The 19,164-nt window shown below is 36.0% G+C and overlaps 1 protein-coding gene across 1 annotated transcript; it reads left to right on the top strand.

Annotated features, from left to right (window-relative positions):
- The first annotated feature begins 225 nt into the window (after window positions 1-225).
- LOC121444530 (NHP2-like protein 1) lies at window positions 226-612 on the top strand. The gene has a single exon (XM_041646349.1). The coding sequence runs from the start codon at window positions 226-228 to the stop codon at window positions 610-612; it is 387 nt and encodes a 128-aa protein (XP_041502283.1).
- Window positions 613-19,164: the final 18,552 nt, after the last annotated feature.

Raw genomic sequence — 19,164 nt, 5'->3', positions numbered from 1 at the left:
TAAAATTTACTAGCTTGTTGGAAAAAAGTTAGAATTTAAATGCTGATTCTTTGGCTCTATATCTTTTTCACATTGATGTTCTATCTTATTAGGTATCTAAAATTTTAGAATTTGATGATGTAATTATATCCATTCAAAACACTCAACAAGTCTTTCCATGCGGTGCTTTTGGTCTGTTGGAGCTTGGCTGTTCTCGACCAGCGGCGAGGCCGGCGCACCACAGCCATGACAGAGGCTGATGTGAACCCGAAGGCCTATCCCCTTGCAGATGCCCACCTCACCAAGAAGCTGCTGGACCTTGTTCAGCAGTCGTGCAACTACAAGCAGCTTTGGAAAGGAGCCAATGAAGCCACCAAAACCCTCAACAAAGGCATCTCTGAGTTCATCGTGATGGCAGCAGACACTAAGCCCTTGGAGATCATCCTGCACCTCCCACTGCTGTGTGAAGACAAGACTGTCCCCTATGTATTTGTGTGCTCCAAGCAGGCCCTAGGACGGGCCTGTGGGGTCTCCAGACCTGTCATCGTCTGTTCAGTTACCATCAAAGAAGGCTCTCAGCTGAAGCAGCAGATCCAGTCCATCCAGCAGTCTATTGAAAGGCTCCTGGTGTAGGCCTGTGGCTCTGCCCTTCCTGTCTGCTCCCACCCTACTCTGTATCATACCATCTGTTAGCATGTAGTGTTTTCAGCGAGTTTCCATTATAAATGTTGTACTACATCTGGTTTTTGTATTTTTTTTATAATCTTACAGGGTTGTTCTGTCCCATCTCTCCATCCTCTCCTACCATTTTTTAAATCTGTTTCACTTAATCTAAGTGGAATGATATCTAAGGCAGGTGAGAGACAGAACATCACAGTTTAACAGTGGGAAGAACCAGGAAACACCTAAGCCAAGGATAGTGTCTACTTTCATCTGAAAACTCACTCCTCTGTGCAGGACAAGATGACAGTAACACTGGTCCTTCACGCCTATGCATAGGAGACATCCATATATGCTATCATGACTGAAGATTTTTCTTTGGGAGGCAGCCCCCCCCCCCCCCCGCCGCCCACAGTCATTTGAAGAGAAAATCTGATAATGTTAAACCTACATCCAAGTGCCATTTATTAATGTTGTGTTTTTGATATGCGTAACCTTCTACTCTCACCCCATTCCCTACTGAGGGTATCAAGGCAGTAACAATTCAAAGGGATGGTCTGCAGACTCATAGGCAGCCTGAGTTTGACTGCCTGGATCTTGAAGAGTGACAAGGACAGATAGTTGGAATAAAGAATACCGGGGCTGGAACTTAGAGCAGAGACAATGCTATCAGGGACATTCTGCCCTTCGTTGAATGGGGATTTCTTGTGGGGCTGTTTGACACCCAGTTTGAGAGCCCTATCCCTTTCCTCCCTCAACATGGGTCAAATGTATTCTCTGTTACTTGAAGAGAGTGAAAATAATGTTGTTCATTCTTGAGCATCCTAATAAATATGTTCATATTACATTTAAAAAACACTCAACAATTCCACATTGTATAACTTACTAAATTTCAAAAACTTTCACAAGCATAGGGACTTTTTAAAAATGATCTCAATCAGTGGGTTGCTTTTTGTCTTAGTGACAGTATCCTTTGCTTTACAGAAGCTTCTCAGTTTCAGGAGGTTCTATTTATTCAACGTTGCCCTTAATGTCTGTGCTGCTGGGGTTATACGTAGGAAGTGATCTCCTGTGTCCATAGGTTGTAGAGTACTTCCCACTTTCTCTTCTATCATGTTCAAAGGTGTGTTTTAATGTTGTACTTGAGAAAAATGGAGGTTCTGTTTGATTGTTTATAGCTCTTGTGGTTTATCACACCAACAGTCATAAATGAATTTAAATTTAGGCAAACACAAAATAATACAATCCCCTGTGGCTATATAAATTTGCTGGGGGTGGTGGGTATCCCTGCAGGTATCACAGTCGGCAGGGAAACAAATCATGAATATGTAACAGTGAAAACTCAATATAGCTTGACTTGGGCCAGTCAGACTGGATCAAAATTCTGAGAAAGGATCATCCCATGGTTTAATTTTATTGCACATATAAACATAGTACAACTTTGGGGGTAAGATATCTGAGTGACGATTCTTATAACAAAGCTCCAGGGATGTCTATATTGAAATTTTCTGGCAAAATACCTCACTAGAGCAAAGTTCCTGAGATCTTTGTCATGGGAGGCCTTAGCCCATCTGAATGGAGACTGAGGGTGAATGGATGGGGGGGAGAAGAAAGGAGGCAGAGGGAAGGAGCAGGAAGAGGGGGACTGTGGTTGGTATGTAAAATAAATAAAAAAATCCTGAATGAATAAAAAAAAAGAATGAGTTTTATTGACTGGGAAACAGAGCTTAGGCTTGGGCCTACAGAGGAAGCATTTGTAGTGAGCACAAGAATGGATTCTACTGAGGGAGGACACAAAGTACATAAAGTCTCTTTCACAAGGATGAGTTCTATTTGCAGAGAGACAAAACTAACGACTAGAGCCTAAGCAATTCTGGCTCCTAATAGAATAACAAAGAATCACCAGGTTATGCAAACACTTCCACTCTAGCATTCCTGATGTCCTGGCATCGTTTTTCTGTCCTTTTAATAAAGTAGGTCCTACTGTTTAATAAGCTCTATTCTGATGTGGGATTTCTCTCTATGTGCTATGATTACTATTAATGAATAAAGAAACTGGCTTTGCCTGATAGGGCAGAATGTAGATGGGTAGGGACAACTAAACTGAATGTTGGGAGAAAGGAGGCAGAGTCAGAGAGAAACCATGTAGCCTCGCTGGAGACAGACACCTGAACTTTACCCAGTAAGCCCACTGCCATGTGACAATACACAGATTAATGAAGATGGGATAAATTTATATGTAAGAGTTAGTCAATAAGAAGCTAAAGCTAATGGGCCACGCAGTGATTTATATAGTTTCTGTGTGACTGTTTTGGGGTTAAGTGGCTGGGAACTAACTAGCAGCCTTTTCCAACATGATTCCTTCAATGCTTTCTTTAAGCCGTACCTTCCATATTAGTTATTGTTTTTGCCCTTGTTCCCATCCAGGTAGTTTAAGGTAAATTCCTATTGCTGAAGACAGCATGCATTGTGAGGTCTTGGTAGAATCAAGCTGGATGTAACTTGGAAGCCTCTTACCTGAAAACTAAATGACTTAATACTGAAATATGCTATGCAATTTGCCAATGGAGAAAAATCAATCAAATCTACCTACTGCTAAGATTTAATGCAACAATAATGAACAACCCACAAATACTTTCTCAAAGATGCAATCATGGTACTCTGATTTTGGTGATAACCAGTGACTATTTAATTGGACCCAAGGCCTTCTCCCTATGAGCCTACCACTAGTTGTTAAGAGTAAAAGAAAAATCTACTTCTGCAAATTTTTAAACTAGCATAATTCATAATTGTCTTCTAAATAGACTTTTTTTGAGACATGTTTCTATGTGTAACAGCCCTAACTGTCCTGGAACTAGCTCTTGTAAACCAGGTTGGCCTCTAATTCAGAAATCTGCCTGCCTCTGCCTTCCAAGTGCTGGGATTAAAGGCATATAGCAACACCGCCTATATATAGACTTTATACACAGGCAGGTATAACTGTCTGCTTTTATTATTTTTGTTTGCTTGTTCGTTTTTGGTCAACTCGATACACAATAGAGTTACTAAAGAAGAGGAACCCACAGTTGAGAAAATGCATTCAAATGGTTGGCCAGGAGGAAAACTGTCGTGCCTTTTCTTAACTAGTGATTAATGTGGGAGTATCACTAGCGCTGGGTAAGTAGTGTTGGGGAATGTAAGAAAACAAAATTATTAAGACATGAGAACAAATTTGCAATCAGCATTGTCCCATGGCTTCTGAATTAGTTCCTGCTTCGAGGTTTTCACTTCTGACTTCCTGCTATGGATTCCTTTGATCATAGACAGTGATGTGGAATTGTAAGTAATTAAATCCTTTCCTCCCCAAAGTGCTTAGGGTCATAGTGTTTTATCACAGCAATAGAAACCATAACAAAGACAGGCTCCCAACTGTCAAAAGAGAAGCTTCATTTTGCAACATACATAGATCATTACAGAAAATCAGAACTGGTCAAAATGCAGAGAGCTATACTGACCATAGGATGCCAAACTCCAGTTGATAAATCTATTACCAATAACTAACACACATAAAACTCAGGAAACATCACAGAAGGGGAAGATATACTTAAAAATGAGGACCAGAAAGTCTGCTGTGTGTTTGTATTGTCTAGATATGTCAGGAAGGCTGCATAAGTGAATTCTGAACCATGTAATTGTCTAAACAAGATTAGAACAGTTGGTATACAAATACCATTGAGGGAAATCCCACAAGGTCTCATCCATAGATTAAGAGTTATAGAAGGTGACTCCTGAGAGAGGGGGAATTAATCTCCCTCATGGATGAACTCACTACTTGGGTTATCTAATATCAGGTTCTACACCCCCTAAGTATATATATATATATGAACAACACTAAATCAACTCATCACTATATATATATATATATATATATATATATATATATATATATATATACATATATAATTTTTTAAGTAGTGGAGAGTTTGGCTCTCATTTCAATTTGAAAGAGCATCATTAGAATCTCTTTCTATTGTGTTTCTAGGTTAGGCAATCTCTGTTAGTCCATATTTTCAATAGTTATTAAAATATTCTCTGAAACTTATATTGAGCAGATCAAATTTCTGACATAAAAATATGAGCATGATTCATTATTGAAAATATGAGCATGATGCATTGTTGAAAATAATAATTGGTAACATTTTTTGAGAAAGGTGATAACTATATAAAGAATATACAATTCAACCAAATTTTCTAAAAAATCCAAAGGGGTATGATTTGACCCTCATTATACGAATGTGAACATTGAAGCTCAGGGCAATTTTATTAATTTTCCAAAGATTATGTGCTTGAGAGTAACTGAACTAATCTGCAAATTCACTATCACTCTCCCTGTGGATAAGTTCAATATGTTATTCTTCAACCTTTTTAAAAATTTCTCTGGAAAGTGTCAGTACTTAGAAAGGTAAAAGGAAATGTAAAGAGAAAAAAGGAGACATATAAGGGAAGTATTATTTATTAAAAAACCTAGTGGAACTGGCATTGTGATATTGCTCAAAATCTCAACAAGTTGAAGCAGAATATTACATATTGAAGATCAGCCTGGGCTACATTTAAAGACCAAAATTGAAAGTTGATATTATCCTATAAGTGTATTTTTAATTTTAGGTAATTTTATTTACTTTTTTATATTACCATAGAAGTCAGCACTACTGTTTTCCTTCTAAAGAAGAGGCAATCAAATATGCAAGATCTTGAGTCCCTAATACAAATTACCAACTGGAAGATATGGGAGTTAAACAAAATACTCATGTTAAATATTACTATAAAGTTGTGTAGGATTAGGTCCTGCTTGCTGGGGTTTCTTTCCTGCCCTGTTCCCACAGCCATTTATCCCCAAAAGAATCACACAGAGGTCTACATTATTAACTCTTATAGCTTATATCAACAAATTATTCTTATCTATGTTAGCCACATAGCTCAGTACCTTTTTCAGTGGGGTAGATCACATCCTGCTTCTTTGGTGATCTGGGCAGGACTGGGAGTAATGGACTTCCTTCTTCCCAGAATTCTCCTGTTCTCATCCCCTAGCCTCTACTTTCTGTCTGATTGATCTGACTATACTCTCTGCCTGGCCAATCAGCGTTTATTAAAAACATGATTGGCAGAGTACAGATAATTCTCCCACACCACTTTCCCTATTTTTTTAAACAAAGAAAAATATCCATAGTCCATTTTGGGGGAATATGGGCATAATATTCCAGGCTACTTCCGGGTGTTTGGGGGTGCTTATAATCTTATAGGTACCTAAAGAAAATTCAGACTTATGATCAAGTCCTGACTGGAGTATCCTGTGAGGCTTGATCATTTCAGGCAGCATCTTGAATCTGTTCTGGATGTAGAACTCTGACATCCTGGCCATCTGTTCCTACTGGAGATTTCTCAGGTGGTCTTCCTTGATCAAATCTGATTTTTCTTTCTTAACTCTGAATGAATGCACAGCCTCTCATTTCCTGTGGAAACAAAAGCAAAATCTCTTCTCTACAGTAAACACACCTTATGACTTCAATTTTGATGTCAAGGTATTTTCAAAATACCAAAATACCTATCTTGGATAAGCAGCACTTATAAGCAAGTATCTTTAGCAGCTGTTGTTCCTACCTCAGCATACAAACAATTGAAAGAGAGAATAACAACATACAGTATCCAGATTCTCTGTGTGTTTTCAATCTTTATGTGGCTTTACTTTAAACTCAATTTCTTTTATTTCATTTATTTTTATTTTAGTTTATTAATTTATCAAAAATTTCTAACTCCTCCAACTCCTCCCAAATGCCCTCCCCCTCCCTCTCCAGTCCTAAGAGAAGTCAGGGTATCTTGTCCTGTGAGAAGTCCAAGGCCCTCCCCCCTCCATCCAGGTCTAGGAAGGCGTGCATCCAAACAGGCTAGGCTCCCAAAAGGCCAGTACATGCAGTAGAATCAAAACACAGTGCCATTATCATTGGCTTCTCAGTCAGCCCTCATTGTCAGCCACATTCAGAGAGTTCAGTCTGATCACATGCTCGTTCAGTTATAGTCCAGCTGGCCTTGGTGAGCTCCAATTAGATCTGTCACACTGTCTCAGTGAGTGGACACACCCCTCACAGTCCTGACTTTTTTGCACATGTTATCCTTCTGCTCTTCATCTGGACCTTGGGAGCTCAGTCCAGTGCTCCAGTGAGGGTCTCTGTCTCTATCTCCATCCATTGTTGGATGAAGGTTCTATGGTGATATGCAAGATATTCATCGGTGTGCCTATAGGACAAGACCAATTCAGTAACCTTCTATTCTGCTGCCCAAGGACCTAGCTGGGGACATCCCCTTGGACACCTGGGAACCCCTTTAGAGCCAAGTTTCTTGCCAAACCTAAAATGGCTCCCTTAATGTAGATATCTTCCTCCCTGCTCCCATATCCACCCTTCCTCCATCTCAACCTCCCAATTCCCCCAAGCTCTTCCCAATCCTTCCCTTCTTACTTTTCTCTTCTCACCCTCCTTTCCTCCCACCCCACCCACACCCCAGTGCTCCCAACTTTTTCCTGGTGATCTTGTCTACTTCCAATATCAAGGAGGATAAATATATGTTTTTCTTTGGGTTCACCTTCTTATTTAGCTCTTCCTGGATCATGACCTATAGGCTTAATGTCCTTTGTTTATGGCTAGAATCAACTAAAGAGTGAGTGCACGCCATATTCATATTTAGGGGTCTGGGTTTTCCCACTCAGTAAAGTGTTTTCTATTTCCATCCATTTGCATGTAAAATTCAAGATGTCATGGTTTTACACCATTGAGTAAAACTCTAATGTGTATATGTGCCAAACTTTCTTTATCTATTCTTCCATTGAGGGGCATCTAGGTTGTTTCCAGGTCCTGGCTATTACAAATAATGCTGCTATGAACATAGTTGAACAAATGGTTTTGTAGTATGATTGGGCATCTCTTGGGTATATTCCCAAGAGTGAAATTGCTGGATCCTGAGGTAGGTTGACTCCCAGTTTTCTGAGAAACTGCCACATTGATTTCCAAAGTGGTTGCACAAGTTTGCATTCCCACCAGTAATGAATGAGTGTTCCCCTTACTCCACATCCTGTCCAGCATTGGTGTTTTTGATTTTAGCCATTTTGACAGGTATAAGATGGTATCTCAAAGTTGTTTTGATTTGCATTTCCCTGATTGCTAAGAACATTGAACATGACCTTAAGTATCTTTTGGCCATTTGAACTTCTGTTGAGAATTCTCTGTTCAGTTTAGTACCACATTTTTTAATTGGGTTATTCAGAATTTTAATGTCTAGTTTCTTGAGTTCTTTATATATTTTGGAGATCAGACCTTTGTCTGATGTGGAGTAGGTAAAAATCTTCTCCCATTCAGTAGATTGCCTTTTTGTCTTAGTGACAGTGTCTTTTGCTTTACAGAAGCTTCTCAGTTTCAGGAGGTCCCATTTATTCATTGTTGCTCTTATTGTCTGTGCTACTGGGGTTATACGTAGAAAGTGGTCTCCTGTGCCAATGTGTTGCAGACTACTTCTCACTTTCTCTTCTATCAGGTTCAGTGTGGCCAGATTTATATTGAGGTCTTTAATCCATTTGGACTTGAGTTTTCTGCATGGTGATAGATATGGATATATTTTCATTCTACAGGTTGACATCCAGTTATGCCAGCAACATTTGTTAAAGATATTTTATTTTTTCCATTGTAAAATTTTATCTCCTTTGTTGAAAATCAGGTGTTCATAGGTTTGTGGATTATTATCCAGGTCTTCAATTTAATTCTGTTGGTCAACATATCTGTTTTTATGCCAATACCGAGCTGTTTTTTTATTATTATAGCTCTATAATAGAGTTTGAAGTCAGGATAGTAATGTCTCCAGAAGTACTTTTATTGTATAGGATTGTACTTTTAGCTTTTAAGACAGGTTCTCTGTGTATCTTTGTCCTAGAACTCACTCTGTAGACCAGGCTGTCTTTGAACTCACAGAGATCTGGCTATCTCTCCCTCCCAAGTGCTGGGATTAAAGGTGTGCACCACCCCACCTTGAATTCAAAGAAGTCTCTCTGCCTCTGCCTCTGCCTCACAAGCGTTGGGATTAAAGACGTCTACCACCACACTCAACTACTCTCTTTTTTCTTTTTTATTTTAAGTACTTTAACCTTTACCCTGCATATATATTTAACACACAGTAAACCATTTAGAGTTTTTTTTTCCTTTGAATCTCTCTTTATTGTATATCTCTCTTTTTCTGACTACATGAGTCTTTAATTTACTGAGCAATATGGAGATGATTAAAGCTATGGCTTTGATGGCTGGCTCCAGCCTATTTCTTAGCTTTCTGTGATTTTAGCCTCATGGTGGATGTACTGGCCAGAGACATGTTTATTGCCACAAATCTACAGCATTTCAAGGTCGCTGCCAGCAAGCAAGTTGCAGCAGTGTGCTCACAAACCACCCTTAAATTCTCCATAGTTGGAGGGCCTGCCTGAAAGAGTCAGAGTTTGCCCTGGCAGGACAGCCCACAAAACCAGAATTTTAAAACAGCGTGAGTTATTTCCTGCTACAGCTGAAAACCAAAAAGCATGCAGTCAGCTTGTCATCAACAGAATGTAAATATTTTGTGGTAGGACCTCCTAAAAGCCTCTCTTAAACGAGAGTTCTTGCTTGCCTCTAGCAAGCATTGGAGACCCGAGAAATTGCTGCTACCAAGAAGCCATGTTTAATGCTGTTATTTTGTTCTAGAATTACTTCCCAAGCTGTGTCATACTTTTTTTTCATGCAGATGTCCATTTGGGCACCATTCTGTAACTGGAGAAGTTGCTGCTTGTGGGGGTTTCTGTCCTGCCCTGTTCCCATGCCAGCAAGTCCACAAAAAATCACACAGAGGTCTCCATAAGTTATAAACTGATTGGCCCATTAGTTCAATCTTCTTATTAGCTCTTATAACCTTTATCAACCCATTATTCTTATCTATGTTAGCCACATGGTGTTAGCCACCTTTTTCAGCAAGGCAGATCACATCCTGCTTCTTCAGTAGTCTGGGCCGGACTGGGAGGAATGGGCTTCCTTCTTCCCAGAATTCTCCTGTTCTCATTGCTCTGCCTCTACTTCCTGTCTGGTTGACCCACCTATACTTCCTACCTGGCCAGACAGCATTTATTTAAAACACGACTGACAGAATACAGACAATTCTGCTGCACCAAAGTTGAGTAAAAATTTGATATCTTTCATTTTGGAATGTAAGCAAGAGCTCTTAAAAAACAAAGTAATGACCTCCTTGGTGAATTTAAATTCCTTCTCTTTTTCTTTGAAGAATGTGTTAAGGCACTATTTCATTCTAAGTTTAGGACAGTTTAGTACATATTAATTCTAATTAACCACACAAGTTCCTTTTACTTATAACTAGTAGGTTATAATTTTCTTCTCCCTAACATGAAGGTTGAGCTACATATCTCTCTCAAAAAAGGTGGAACAGATATGGTGTATACCCTCTCTGCCTAAAACACTAATTTCATTTCTTCAGATCTTATGTCTTTTTTTGACAAATGTATAAGAAGTCTGTGTTAAGATGATTGATACAGTTGCAGGAATATACTCAAAAGTATTACATGAATCTCTTTATGTAGAGGAAAATACTCAGTAGAGTTGAGATAGAATGTACTAAATGTTGGTATGAAAATTAAAACTTCGATGTGTTCACTTACTAAGACATGGCTCTTTTTACTTTTACTTGTGATCCTTATTGCCATATTAAAGCATCTATCATTATTTTCCCATGGGGCATGCCTTTTATTTACCATAAGTTTGAGGTTAAGCTACAAAACTTCAAAAGAAAGAAAACATTGTAATGTCTAAGTAGCCATTGATTTCCTTTCACTGCTGCACATGACTTAATATGAACACCGTGGAACTTTTAATGAGACAGGGTTCCTTTTAATGGAAGTTGGAGGAACTGATCTGGACATTTTGAAAATTACTTTTCTTTAGATGGAATCATTTATAAAAGAGATTACTCATTCTCAGACTTTATAGTTTTATAGATAGAGTCATCCTGTAATCTATGATTCTGGAAATGATTCTATGTTCTCATTGGCATTATGAAAACCCATGTTATATTATTTGCTACGGTCATGCTAATAGGTTATATTAAAATATATAATGGTTATTATGCTCAAAATTATATCATATTTATATATACATAAACATGTAGTTATAAATATCAATATAGTCAATGCTTCAAAATTTTTTCTACTACTTTGAAAATAGAAAACATAAAGTAATATGATCAAATATAAAGTGATGATACATGTATGTTGATACATATAAACTTGGACACTTTTATGTATATTATGTTTACATCAATATTGTTCTTTACTTTGACAATAATTAATAAAAACAACAAAATTTTTTATTAACTATGGGGTAAAATAAAATATTGATATTGAGTAATATCACAATGCTCTGAGTTTTAATATAGTTTAAAATTGCTTCAAGTTAGAGTTAGCTTAAATAAGTTATATTGTATACTTTTCTACTTGAGGATGAGTTGGAATGTAAAATAAATAAAAAAGTATCTATGTACTTAAATACTTAAGATGTACAATATAAATATATACGTACATGTATGTACATGCATATGTATTTCAAAATATTGCCTGCTCTATGTAATGTTACCTGTATGTACGTTTTCAAGGTTGCCTATTTGGTATTGGATAACCAATTGCCATACTCTTCCATGGAGAAGATTATTTCTCCCATTTACCATTTATTAGTTTCCCATAGTTCTATGTGTAAGTCTGAGGCCTTATGGGTTTTGCCTCATTCTCTTTGTCATGTTGATTGGGTGTCATCTTTATGCAGGCCATGTTTTGACAGCCAGGTTTGTGAGACTTTGTGGCTGGAGTTTCTAATATTCATAGTAGACACATTCTCAGGGCAAACTTCCTGGGCCTGTAACTCTTGTAATCTTTTATTCCCCCTATCTGCAATGTTCCCTGAGCTGTAGGTGTAATGTGATTTGTAGAAGCATAAACTGAGACTGGGTTCCACAACTCCATATTTCATTTGATTGTGGTTTTCTCTTATGGTCTCCATCTGCTGCAAAGAGAAATTATCTCTATAAGAAATGAAAACAACACTTATCTGTGAACAAATGTTTAGATTGTTGTTAGGGATTGTCCTAGTTTGGTAATATGGTGATTTGTGATTCGTCCTCTGGGATCCACAGCTTCACTAGTGCAGAGTATTGGCTAGGTTTCTAGTCCCAGTCATATTTCCCCTCTTGTTGAATGTATCTTGAATCCAATTAGAGTGCTGTTGGGTTACTGCTAAGCTCTTTGTGGCACTACTCCACTCTTAGACATTTTATGCCATGCTTGTCTTTGTTTTCGTTCATAGTCATTGTGATATGTAGGAGCTTCTGTTATTTTGGAGGCGTGGATGACATGTAACTAAAGTTTTTTTTTTTTCTTTTTCATCTTGTTTTTTGAAATAGGATAATAAATAACAGCAACTCTATATAATTTGCAACCTTTCAGAGAAACTTCTCTGCTTACTAAAGAAGTATAAACATGATTTCATTTATGTACAGATAGAATTTTTGTTTACTTATAAACATTACTAGGTTACTTTTGGGATTTTGCTCACATGACTTTGAAGTGGAGGAACTGGGATTTCTGAGAAAGGATAATTTTATTTTTGTTGTGAAATGATTTTAGTTGGAAGAATCTTGGAGAAGTCTGAGGCACAAGTTTATATGGAAAAGCCATATAAATTCAGATTCAAATTTCTATACTACATAATTTTGTGACTGTTTTCTGGGTTTGTGCCCATCAAATATCATGTGATTTCATTACTATATAAAATTTAAAGTATTCAAAGGTATATCTTTTAGTAATTTCTTTTCCTGGAGACATTTTTTTTTCTTTTCACAATTTGAGTTTATTTTTAAAATATCATTTTATCTTATATTAGGGGCAAATACTATCACAGGTTTTGAAAGAAAGGATATGTATCAGATTCTCAGAGTCTTTCATCAAACCAAGGATGATTTAATAACCTTTTATTTTTTTTTTTTTGTTTGCAAGATGTCAACATATTTCAACGGTAGATCTCATGTCCAGTATCAATAAATGTTTTCTTGTTTCTCAAAATAATTTATTAATCTACAAACTATACATAAACTTAGTTTTAGAAATGGTGAGATATTTGTTCAATAATTTTAGTATAAAGATGTTAGGGGCTGAAAATATGACTCACTGGTTCAGATACTTTTGCTTTTCCAGGGAACACAGGTTTGGCTTCCACCACTCACATAATGGCTCAGAGCTATCTGTAACTCCAGTTCTAGGTTGGTTAAAATCCTTTTTGACCTTGAGTGTCCTAGGCACAACAATGGTGTGCTTACATTCATGTAAGAAAACACTCCTACACATAAAAATCTACAAAATATATTTTTAAAGAAAGATGATTGTTGCAGTGTTATCTACTGTAACAAATAAAAAAGTATGATGTCATTTTTAGAATTTATTTTCCTTAAAATATTAACATTATTATAAACAAAAATAAAAACATCACACATCAACATTACACAGACCCAACACCAAGATAATTCTAAAGCTATACTTAAAGCATATAAAGATATTATTTAGACATTTAATATTGTTTAGAAATATTTTTAAATAACCCAAGTGGTGATTATAGTATAATATAAATAAAGTGATAAAACTTATATAAGTATAATTTCAACTGCATGAAAATTTATCAAAATATTTGAAACAATTTCTAAAATATTAACAGTAATCTTCTTAAGATTTTAGGATTATAAAGATATGATTTCATCTATGTTGTCAATTTTTACAAATATGGAATTATGCATTATTTTAAAATAAATATTGAAAATATTAAAAAGCAAAATAAATCCTTACATACTAAGTATTTGGTATAGTAGTCTTTATATATTGACAAATAATGTATATTTCATATATATTCTTTATTTTATTCAAAAATGTATAAAATAAAGGATTCAGGGGCTGGAGATTTAGCTTGATTAGTAATGAGCTTACTTAGTATGCACAAGGCCTTGAGTTTCATTTTCTATATAGCACATACCGGGTATAATGTCTCATAATTCTCATCCCCAAACCTGGGTGCTGGAGACAGAAGAATGAGAAGTTTAAGTTATCATCTATTACATAGTGTATCAATGGTTTGTCTAGAATGTTTGAGACTCTGTCTCAGAATAAATTATAAAGGACAAGACACAATTATCTGGAAAGTAATTATTTTCATCTTTCAGTATTAAACAGCGATTTGATTGCAGCACTTAGCACTGAGACTTCATTTTAGATTTTGTGACAGATATCAGATTCTGGGTTTCAGAAGGTTACATTAGTTACAAACTCACAAAACTAAAAGTTTTTAGTTTATTTTGAATGTAAATTTAGGGTATTTTGAAAATTGAGCTCTTCTATTAATTACAGCAAATTGCCACAAAATCTGGAAAAGAGAATGTGGCTGGTACGTATTTTTAAGTCACTGCTATTCCCTCTGGAGAATTTCCACTGAAAGCACAAGGGAAAGATAAGTTAGGCACATTTGGAAGTAAAGACAAATCTCCAGCAACATACAATCTCATCAAATAAGGCTGCTCAGATGGATCCACAGAATTTTGCCTATGGCTATGTGAGCTGTTCTGCCCCAGAGATAACAATTTCAATTCTGTCTGTGGGATTCACTGGTATACAGCATTCTTTAGAGGATTCTTTTATCCCCACAACAAATAGATTTTCTTACATAGTCTACTCACTGTCCCTCAAAAATTCTAAGTTTTTATAAAACTTTATAGTTAAAAGAATTCAAATATTGACTTGAAAAAATATATCATAAAAACTGGGAGATGTTTATTTTGTTACATAAAAGTTTAGTGCAAGGAAATGTACCATATGGTACATTTAGGTGACTTAAAAGTCACCCAAGTGATGACTTTGGAAGAATAATATATTAAAGCAGTGAGAGTCATGAAAAATAATTTTTAAAAATCTGGTGATGGTTTTTTGAGTGACCGACTTCTGTTCTTCATGTTTATTCACTTTCAATGATAAAAGCACTTCATTTTATTTAATAAATTGAATGTGTTAGTCCTTGTTTTCAATGTGGGGTTATATAATACCTCATAGAATCATTGAAATGGAGGGAGGACTTAGATCACTGTTTGAGAAGGTTCTGCCCATGGTTTCTTGTATTAATATATCTATGCCTGTAGTGAAGTCAGTACATTATGCTGGTTTGCACATGTGGTAGAAACTGTTCACTTAATGGCAGACATGAAATAGGGAGAGATTAAGGGACCGACGCCTGGGCATAACTTTTAAGAACACATCCAATGTGATCAATTTCCTCTAGCTAGGTCATGCATCCAAAAGTTTTTATTTCTTTCCCCATAAAACACCAGTAGCTCCAGACTAAGTGTGCAAAATATGATATTATGGAAGAATTTTACATATTTAAAGGTAATATATAACAATGAACTACTTGTCATTTCCTTGTTTTATCAGGTCAAGGTCCCATACCACTGAATGACATCACTCACTTTTAGGATGGATCTTCCTACCTCAATCCAGTAAGAAATCTGTAACAGATATGTCTACAAGTTTGTTACTGTCTTAGTTAGGGCTTCTATTGTTGTGAAGAGACAGCATAAGCACAGCATCTCTTATAAAGGAAAACATTTAATTGGAGATGTTCACAGGTTCAGAGGTTGAGTTAATTGTTGTCACAGAAGGAAGCATCATTTGTGGCCCACAGGCACATATGATGCCAAAGAAAGAGCTGAGAGTTCTACATCTGCATAGACAGGCATCAGGAAGAGAGAGAGACAGAAACACTGGGCCTAGCTTAAACTCTTGAAAGCTCAAAGCCCAACTCCATTGGCACACTTCCTCCAACAAGGCCACACTTCCTAAGAGTGTCACTTTCTGTGAACCTATGAGGACCATTTTCATTCAAACCACCATAGTTACCATGGTGTTTCTAAATCTCATCAAGGTGACAATTATGAATAACCAACATTAGCCACTATCCACAAATTAGAGAAATGGCAATTAGAATGGATTTATTTGGTGTGGACTGAATTACATTTCCCAAAATTCATATATTGAAGTTTTAGCCCTCAAAATGAATGAATTTGGAGATACAGGCTTTTAGGATGTTTTGAAGTGACTTGAGAGAAGACTAAGCAGTTAAAAGTTCTTGCTGTAGAAAGGGCCAGAGTTCAGTCTTCAGCATTCACATGTGGCAGCTAACAAGTTCTGGAACTCTAGTTCAAGGAGATTTTACACCCTTTTCTGACCTCCTATGTGGGCATCCATATCCCATACTAACACACACACACATGCACACACACATACACATACACAAATACATAAATACCTGAAAAGAAATAAATCTTACAATTAACAGTACTATAAAAGTTAAATGAGGTCACAAGGGTGAGTTTATAATCTAATATTATTTTCATATTTCTTATTAATTTTATAGAAAAACTAATACAAAATATTCTGATCATGCATTTTACTTCCCCCATCTCCTCCTGACTGGTGTCTTTTTGAGTTGTTCTCTCTGTCTCTCTCTGTCTCTATCTCTCTGTCTGTCTCTCTCTGTGCATATGCATGTTTGCATGTGCTGAGGAATAGCTATATAAGGACTATATAAGAAAAATCATTTGTGTGTTTGACAGCTGTCACCAAAAAGCAGAATTTGCACATTCAACATGGACCGCTAGTTTATAGAAATGTAAAAAACAAATGTAGACTGCTGAAGCCATCCAGTCTGTGGTATATTGCTATGGCAGTGGAGGGGACTACTATAAGCCCACAATCCATGAGCCTAAGCGGTTGGAGAGAAGCCAAACACATAAATGATTATGATGGTGATCTCATCTCAAGTGCTGAGTTGGGGGGAGGGCTTTTACCTCTAGCTCTTCTGGTGCAGGCTGGCTGAGGTGTCTCAAGGTCAAGTTAGGTTGGTTCTAATAGCTACTTCCCCAATAATAGCATTTCTATGAGCATGGAGCATGTTTAAAATTAGTTTTTATTCTTTGGAATTGAAGTGAGTTTATAAGGAGTTTAGGATTAAAAGATAAGCATATGTATTCTTCAGTAGAGAGTATAAACATTGCAAATACATAGAGATTGGAAAAGAAAACATTTGTGTGTCAAATAAAAAAGGCAGCAGTAGAAATAATGTATAATGAATCCCACAAGAATTTGATATTGTAAAGAATGACAGAAATCATTTTCTAAAGAATAGTTTTAAAATAGTTACACAAAATGAAATTGGCACTCAAAGGAGAAGGAAAGACAATTAGTAAAGGGAAATTTCCTTTTCTTTATTCCACAGATACAACGGCACAAAGAAAACTGTTAGAACAGCAATTACAGCAATTCTTCCCAGAACATCAGTTTTATGATTTACCAGAAACTATTATGACCCTTGAAGAAAATATTAACACCTTATGTGATGTCAAGAATTAAGAATAAAGAGATAAATGATTATATCTTCTATATACAAGAGGGGTGGCAGGAAGATTAAAATTGGAAAAGTTCTGCCAATTCTAAAATAATGAGTATGATCAAAGACTATGTGTACTGCCTTTTTAATGCGAAGATGTTACTCATGCTAATTATTCATACTGTTATTTCCCTCAGAACAGAGGATACTTTGCTCTGAGCTCACCACATTCTGGTAAGCACCTATGTTTGAATACTCATAAGCAGTGTTGCTTGAGGGAAGGGACAGGAGACATAAAGATTACGATTAACTTAAATGAACTGATAAACATATAAACTGCCAGTTTTTTGAACCTTGCATAAGTTGCAGTAAAAAATTTAGAGCGAAATATAAACCATCATCAGAAAGAATAGAATGACTATGTTTAATGAGTATTTAAAATTAAGTATTATAATAAAATTTCAACATATCAACTTTTCTCATTTTAGCATAAATTTCTTTTAAGAAACTGTATATTGTGTACTTAATGTGTTTGACTAAAATCACATACACTTTGCTTAATAAATATCATTCAAATTTATATTCTTAATAATTAATTTCTTGCTTCTTTTTATTGAAAATAAATTATTATTATTAATTGGAAAGCAAAATGATGCTGTGCTGTTTTTCAACTTACATGAAACACATTGAAAACAACAGAGCATCATTTTACTTTCCAATTAATAATAATAATCTAATAATTAAATATTAAAAAAAATAAATAGCAATCTACATTTAGGAGCACAAAATATATATAAAAATTGATTTGAGTTTTCAGTGATACCAAGAAAAAATCAACACCAAAATTTAAACAATGACTACCTTTTATTTAAGTTTTTATTTTACAGTGCATTTCTATCTTGTGTTTCCCCTTATGTAACTTCTCCCATCTCTGCCCCACATCCCTACTTACATAGCTTCATATTCTTCTGCTCATTCTGTCTCCAAAAACACAAACAAAAACAAAGCAACAAGAAATCAAATCAAATAATAGTAGAGAAAATACAAAAATAAAATAAAAAGCTTACAGAAAACCAAAAATGTAACATCTGCTTTGTTTTGACTGACTATTCCTTTATTACTGTGTGAGGGTCAATATGTGGTTTTAGCTGCAGTAGTTTTCTTTATGAATTTGGGTGTCCTTTGGTACATAAATACTTAAAATTGAAATATCCTTTTGGTTTTTTTTTTCCCTTGGATGACTATGCAGTATCCTTCTCTATCTGTTCGGATTAATTTTGGATTGAAATCTATTTTGTCAGATACTAAAACTGATCCACCTAATTGCTTCTTGGTCAATTTATTTGGAATATTTATCTATTTTTATACCTTAGAGTGATGTCTTTTCTCGAAGGTAAAGGGATTGTCTCAGAATCATCAGAAATATGGATCCCATTTCATAATCTAATCTGTTAGACCATGTCCTTTTATTGGGGAAATTGAGACCGTTAATGTTGAGTTATTATGAGAAGTGTTTATTGATTGCTGTTATTTTATTGTCATGGCGTAGGATTTCCTCTGTTTTGATTTGTTATTCTTTGATTTATTACTTGTGTCCTCTTAGGTGTAGTTAAACTTTCCTTCAGACTAAAGTTTTGCTTCTGGTATGTTCTTCTGAACTGGATTGGTGGACAGATTTTTTTTTTAAATGTGAATTTATCTTGGAATATTTCCCCCCTTTTAATTTCATTTATTTTCCATCTACAGTTCTCTCCTTACCTCTCCTTTTCCCTTCTCCACTTCTCTCCAGCCCATCTGCCATTCACTTTTCCCAAAGGGTAAGAGTTCTCATGGGAAGTCAACAATGTCTGGCACATTAAGTTAGGGCAGGGCCAAACCCCTCCTCACCCTGCATTAAGGCTGAGCATGGCATCCTGCCATATGGAATGGGCCACAATAAGTTAGCTAATGTACCAGGGATAGATTCTTTTCCTACTGCCTGGTGCCTCACAGATAGTCTAAGCTTCACCAC

The sequence above is a fragment of the Microtus oregoni genome, unplaced genomic scaffold, assembly GCF_018167655.1.
Source record: "Microtus oregoni isolate MIOR12 unplaced genomic scaffold, Mior012 000130F_ref0000022, whole genome shotgun sequence".
In the NCBI taxonomy this organism is placed as follows: Eukaryota; Metazoa; Chordata; class Mammalia; order Rodentia; family Cricetidae; genus Microtus; species Microtus oregoni.
Note: the sequence above shows the minus strand (reverse complement) of the source record. Positions and strands in the feature narration are given on the sequence as shown.

Coding starts and splice junctions, on each gene's coding strand:
- LOC121444530 (XM_041646349.1), top strand. CDS start 226: ATGACAGAGGCTGATGTGAACCCGAAGGCCTATCCCCTTGCAGATGCC.